Raw genomic sequence first — 7,160 nt, forward strand, 5'->3', positions numbered from 1 at the left:
ATGTAGTTCCAGTGGTCAAATTACATCATCCAACTAATTCATGATCATTTTAATAATAGAAATTAAGTACATTAACTCACCCAGTTTACAAATTTCATTACTCTGAAAAAATGCCGGAAAATAAATCAAAACATACCAACTTAATTAGTGATACATACATTTTAGCAAATTGACCATAAGAATCCTCAATAATGCACACTAGCACATAATCAGCCAATCCTTCGTCAGGATACAGGTCGAATCAGGATTCAAACCGTCCATAGACTCCGGCTACACAAGTGATCAGAATTTTCTCCGGCCAGCTTGTCCACCACATTAGACCAACTTTATTACCTTCACAAGCTTTGCCTCTGCCCTTGGAACTGAAGTATTCTAAAAAAGACCGCATCCAAACAAACAGCAACACACAGTACATAGCTGAAATCAAGAGGCTTGGCTCTTGGTAATGATGCAACCATCAGCTGCCTAAGTTCACCCTTCTCTCCTCCTGTTTGGAGGCACTCCTCGACTCCAATTTGATTCACGAGGCTCTCTATAGGTGTCACCTCCCTCAGCAGGTCCCCTTGATCTTGTGTTAACTGGTCTCCAACTTGATTCATGAGGCCGTCTATAGGTGTCACTTCCCTCGGCAGGTCCCCTTGATTCCATGTTAACTGGTCTTCGAAATGACTGCTTCATATATCGGTCGGGCTTTGGAGCATTTAACCTTTTCTCTTTCTCCACTTGATATGGCAATGGTTGAATATCCAGCAAATCAGGTTCTTCAACATACCCAATCGGCCTTTTGGATTCATCCATTCTTCTAAATGTGATTGATATCCTAAAAAAATATAACGAAGGGACACGTTAGCATTAAACGAAAGCCACCTGTACAACATCTACAAGCAAACAAGAATTATCCTATATAGTTTTAACACCTACCTCTTTGTAGGAACTGCAGGCACACAATGCTTAGCCACGTCAGCCCCATTTCCATTCAAGACAAGAACAGATCTGGAGAAAATATACTGACTCAATAATTGTTCTAAAATTTTAAAAAAAATGGAATGATAAAGGTTCTACTTCGGCAAATGTAATGTCAGTTAAGCTGTGAAGAGGCCGAGAGAAAAACAATAAAATAATAATGAGAAAAGCGGTAGAGAATATGAGAAAGGACAGAAAAACAGGAAAAAATTTCAGCATGTCATACTTACCCAACAGGGAGTGGGATTGCAATGGCACCGTCAAAATCGCCAGGACCCAAAATCTTCAAGTTCGATCCAAAAATGATATTGCATTCACTTAGAAAAGACACAGTGCAGAAAGGCCGCACAAAATCATGGTTGTCAATGTGCGGAGGTATACAGTCCCCTTCTTCATAGATGTTGACAATGCAACTATCAGGTACACAGGTCGGAGGAAGTACATGCCATTTGACCAGCCTTTTAATGATCATCTTGAAAAGATAAGGCATAGGATCTACAGTATTGTCATGGAGGATACCAGGTGGGTTACCATTTTTATCCTGGCACCAATAGAAAACTAATTAGCAGTTTATCATCAAACTTTTTTCTGTAATTATACTGATGACACCAGAGTTAATGAGAAACTAAGAGTACTGGTAGTTGGAAAAACTAACCGTTGCATAATTGTAACAGCACCCAAATTGGATAGTTACACGTCCCTTCCCCCTCATCCACTTAGTGGGTGCCGTATATGTCCGTTCTGAAAGAAGTTTAGAGATACTTAAATACCTCGGAATATGTTCCCAAATCAGTTAACAAAAAACATCATAGAAGAAAAAACAAAGGAAATAGAAAGAAGAACTTTGTTTCAGAGAAAGAAGGAAAAGAAAGTCCAATCCAAACCAATTCAGGACAATAAAATTGTACATATTTTCCTGACTCAATGAAAGAAACACGTGCATAAAATCAACATTTGATCATTGTGCATTTAGAGCTTCCAAATCAACAATCAGTACCTATTAATTGTCTCGGTAGCCAAGCAATAATAAATAGAAGGAAAATTTTGAGGTAAGAATATATCACATTGGCACTTACTATCAGGTGAGAAACATTCCTACAAATGGAGAAGATGGCAAACCATGGTACAGATTACATTTGGGCTACAATATTATTTGCATCTGCCAAAGAGTATATACTTGTGGGTGAAGCTCCTATTTGGCATTGTCTTTTTACAGCTATTACACACCAAGATAATAGTAGTAGTAGTAGTAGTAATAGTAATAATAATAATAATAATAATAATAATAATAAATTCCCAGATAGGAAAATAGTATCTTTTCTGTTTAGCACTTGATTGTACAAATGTGCCTCCAATTAATATTAATGAATAACTACAAGAGAATGGAAATTATTAGTATAAAAACCGCAAGCACCTCAACCAATGATGCTGCTCAAACAACATTAATAGTAAGAAAATATGTAAAGTCTAATGATTCTTGGATCTCTACATTACATATTGACCCAATTTCCATTCAAGATGCCTAGGTCAGAAACTCCTACTTGCTCTATGATATCAAATAAACAACAAAAGGACCAAACTCACCTATCAATAAACCAATGATCGCTTATACTAAATACAAGATTGCACCAATATGGAGAACGAGAATCCACCACAACCATCAACAGCAACCAATGCAAAGCAATCTATGTGGAAGAGCAATCTGTGAATAGAACTGGAACGAAATGATTAAATTGATATATCTTTATGTGACGAGAGTGGGTGAATACAGTTTAAATTGTAGAAATCTATAAAAACTGTAGGTTCACCACATGCATCTCTAAAACTATAGAGAACACGAGTCTACAATGTTGATGCCCGCACACGCATGTATGTGTGAGAGAGAGAAAAAGAGTGCAATTCTAGATAATATACACGGGCAGTATAAATAACAGAATAACCACAACTATAATGCCTCGCCAAACAAACGAACAATCTAACAATTAACACTTCCTAATACCATTTTTGGGGCATGCACATTGCAGGCATTGCAATAACAATGAATTACCACAAAAAGGAATGTTCCTTTCCTAGTTACAGTGACCATTTTATTTTATAAGTAAGAAGAATTTATTAATTCACATAATTAGGCATAGCAGTTACAGTGACCAATTAATATAAACACACCCACGAATGTAAACTTCAATACCAACCTTCATTAGCCAATCGGAGTAATCCAAACAAAAAAGTAAACAAAACTCTGAAGATTTGCAAAAAACAAAAAGACCCAGTAATCGAACTAACCTTTTAATTCCCCTTTCCTCCCCTTCTCCTGAAATATATACACAGTATCCACTATCCTCTTCTGCTCCGCCGCACTAAAGATACCAGTGTGAAGCTCAAGTCCCTCAAGAATATTAACAATCTTTCCCCTAAATCTTTCCAAGCAAATAAAGTCTTTCACTCTCTTCACATTCATGAACCGAGTGTACTCCCTCTGTTCCCTTGACAGGTTTGTCTTCGGCTTCTCAACTGCCTTCATCGATATCCTCAATTTCCCAGTGGCAGCATTCACATCGACCACCCGTTTGGTCGTTGTCTCAGAGTCCTCCTCCGCCTCCTCCACCACCTCACCCTTCTCCTCTTCCCCGAACTCGTCTTCTTCCTCCTGTGCTATGTCGGCCCAAGACATCCGATGATGGCTCGGTGATCCGCTCGTAGACTGTTCCCGAGCCACAGGTCCAGACCACCCGTCTTTCCAACTACCGATTGAATTGGTGTCACAGTTCTCATCGTGATCGTCACTCACCTCTAGCTGCACCTCTTGATTCACCTCTTGCTGCAATTTGGGTATATCCGAATTTAAAGGATCTGAATTCTCATTCGGGCGCTCAGGTCCGGCATCGGCATCAAGTTCTACAAGACCAATTAACAATTAAAATGTCAATAATAAAGATGAACAAAAACCCTAATAGAAGTCCCAGAAAAGCACAAGCAACCCTGAGAAACGAAATCCATCGAGAAAAGCAAAATTCTAACGTTATCATGTAAAAGACGCTAATTTAGGAAAAATAACGCTATCCAAAAAACATAGAAAGATCGAAGAGAATAAAAGGAACCATATTTTCAAAAGGAACAATCCCTTCCCAATAACTTCACCGCGAAGCAATTTGGGTTAACTGAAACGCAGAGAATAATAAAATAAAACCCAAAACCAAAATCTAAAGTTGAGGTTAAGGGTGGGTACCATGGCCGAGAGAGCGGACGCGATCTGAGAGGGTTTGGGAGCAGTCGGGGCAGAGATCTCTGGAGAGGAAGGGGAGCCAGGTGGTGAGGAACTCGGAGGCGGTTCGGAGCTCGGAGGGCTCGAACTTGAGGAGTAAAGGGTCGCTCGGTGGGACCGAGCGATCATCCATGGCTGAGTCGACTCGGACGGGAGTAATCGGCGACAGAATATATTAAGTGAGTGTTGGGAACAATAGGAAAAAGGGTTTTGTTGAGGTTAAGGTCGAGAATCGCTTTGCAAGTGGCTATACGACGAGGATACAGATGTATTTATAGGTAATGCAAAGGAAAGATTATCGGTTAATTCCTATTCAGATTTGTACTACTTTTTCTATCGGATCATCCGTGTCAGTTATTCGAATTTGTATTTTTCTATCGGATTATCCGTTTCAGTTTTCTATTAGGATTTGTACTGCTTTTTGTATTCGAATTATCCGTTTTAGTTTCCTATTAGGATTTGTACTACTTTTTTCTATCGGATCATCCGTGGCAATTTTCTATTCGGATTTATACCACTTTTTCTATTCGAATTATCCGTTTCAGTTTCCTATTAGGATTTGTACTACTTTTTTCTATCGGATCATCTGTGGCAGTTTCCTATTAGGATTTGTACCACTTTCTATTCGGATTATCCGTTTCAGCTTCCTATTAGGATTTGTACTACTTTTTTTATCGGATCATCCGTGGCAATTTCCTATTTGGATTTGTACATCTTTTTCTATTCGAATTATCCGTTTCAGTTTCCTATTAGGATTTGTATTTTGTATTGACTTGGACTCTTGCCCACTAGATTTTTGTCCCTAAAACAAAAATGAATAATAATTATTAGAAATTTTATTTACAGTCCTGAGTGAGAGATTGCATACGCAGTTTCATTGATAAATAGGAATAAAATGAGAAAAAAAATTATTTAAAAAATGATATTATTGTAATTTTAAATTTTTTTTTAAATATAATTGTATGGGTTTGCACGAGCAATTTCCATTTAGAGACTGTATTTAGACTAACTCAATAATTATAAGAGAATCAAGATATGTCTCGATTCAATTTTTGAATATTCCTTTAATTTTTGGCTATACGATGTGAGTTGTATAATAATAATAATACTATTCAAGAGAGAAGTATTACTACATTCACAAATGAATTATATAAAAATAATCTTACAAATTGACGTGACTACATTTGATCTATTTGATCTACTTTACAGTAAAAGTAATTTTATAATTTGACGAATCACATCGAGCCACGTCAGTTTATGATATTAGTTTTGTATAATCTCTTTGTGATTAGAGTATTTTCCTTAAGAGAAATACTAATTTTATCGAATTTTTCATCGAATTGTATTTTTATTTTTATTTTTTTAATTTAGTAATTAAGGAAATATTTTTTAATAAATATGTATATTTTATTTTAAAAAAAAATAAGTGAATTTAAAAATATTTTAAAAAAAATTACACCATTCAGTACTTTTCGGTGGGAGTAGCACCGCTCTACTATTTAATTATATGTTTAGGCTAACAAAAAAAAAAAAAAAATGAATGCAGTAATGCTATATGTAAATTTAGGACGTATAATACTAATGTAAGTCTTTTGAAAAAAAAAGTTTGATTAATTAAATTTACATATTTTAAATTTATACAAATCATTTTTCTTATGTAAATATGCTAAATCGGAAGAACTTTTATCAAATTATCAGAAAATTGTCATGGTTTTTTTTCATCAATAAAATATGCTTTTCTCACGTGATCAAAGGGTATATATTAGCTCCGTTTTTAGAAAACATCTCATCTTATATCATCTCATCTCATCTCATCTCATCTCTATAATTTTTTTAAATTTCAATAAAAAATAAAATAAATAATTTAATTTTTTTAAATTTCAAAATAAAAATAATATTAAAAAATATATTTTTACAAAATTTTATTTAATTTTTTAATTTTAATTTCAATTCATATCATCTCTTCTTCGAAATCAAACAAGTCGTAATATGGAGATGTTTGAACAAAAATTCTGTTCGAATATGGCTGTATGTCCTTCCACGTCTTCTTTCTACAGGCATTATCTTTCTTTACACCGCCGTATATTTAGTTTAGGAAAATAATCTATACACAACATTTTATAAAACATATTATACAATAATATATAAAATAAAAAGTATTTTTGTAAAATATCTTATAAAAATAACATAATTTTATAAAAATATCCTCATTTTATAACATTATTGTATAATATATTATATAATTTATTATATATATATCATTACTCTTTAGCTTATCATGCTGTTTCTTTAAATTTTTCATCAAGTTGTCAAAGTATCAAAAAAGTGTGAGGCAATGGTTGACAAGAATTTTAGCCAATTTTCATAAACATTTTAAATTATTTCATCATATCTCAATATTTAAAATCATTTAAATATAAATATTTTTTAATAAGTACGTATTGCTACTATATAACTCAAGTTTACTCATTTGGTGTGTCCCTACTGCACATTGTACTTTCCATTTTTTGCTTTTTCTTTTAAATATTTTTTTAAGCACCTTTAAATATTTTATTTAAAAAAATCAATACACTAATAATTACTTCTTTAATTATTAAATAAAAAAATTAAAAAATAAAATAAAATAGATGAGCAGTCAAATTGAGGAGACAAACTTAGACATCATAGTATCATTTTTCTTTTTCAATTTTAATTCTTCAATTTTACATTTAATCATTATCTAATCATTACAACTTTTCTAAATTTTCAAATAAAATACAAAAAAAAAAATCATTTTTTTCAAATTTTAAAACAAAAATTATATTAAAAAATTATATTCTAACCCTTTTTTAATTTTATAATTTTTTTATTCAAATTTTTTCTTTCTTATTTTTCAAAATCCCGTAAAATTCTTAACTCAAATCATCTCATTACTATTCACAAATTTCTTATTTTA

At 33.3% G+C, this 7,160-nt stretch overlaps 1 protein-coding gene across 1 annotated transcript; it reads right to left on the reverse strand.

Moving 5' to 3' along the window:
* Positions 1–287: 287 nt before the first annotated feature.
* On the reverse strand, positions 288–4,481 carry LOC121262487 (RNA demethylase ALKBH9B-like). The gene is made up of 6 exons (XM_041164976.1): positions 4,190–4,481; positions 3,247–3,858; positions 1,619–1,704; positions 1,194–1,504; positions 922–993; positions 288–820 (listed from the first exon to the last, which is right to left on the reverse strand). Exons 1-6 carry the CDS (start codon positions 4,356–4,358, stop codon positions 472–474), a joined length of 1,599 nt encoding a protein of 532 aa, XP_041020910.1. The 5' UTR covers positions 4,359–4,481; the 3' UTR covers positions 288–471.
* Positions 4,482–7,160: the final 2,679 nt, after the last annotated feature.

Source organism: Juglans microcarpa x Juglans regia, chromosome 4S, assembly GCF_004785595.1.
Source record: "Juglans microcarpa x Juglans regia isolate MS1-56 chromosome 4S, Jm3101_v1.0, whole genome shotgun sequence".
Classification (NCBI taxonomy): Eukaryota; Viridiplantae; Streptophyta; class Magnoliopsida; order Fagales; family Juglandaceae; genus Juglans; species Juglans microcarpa x Juglans regia.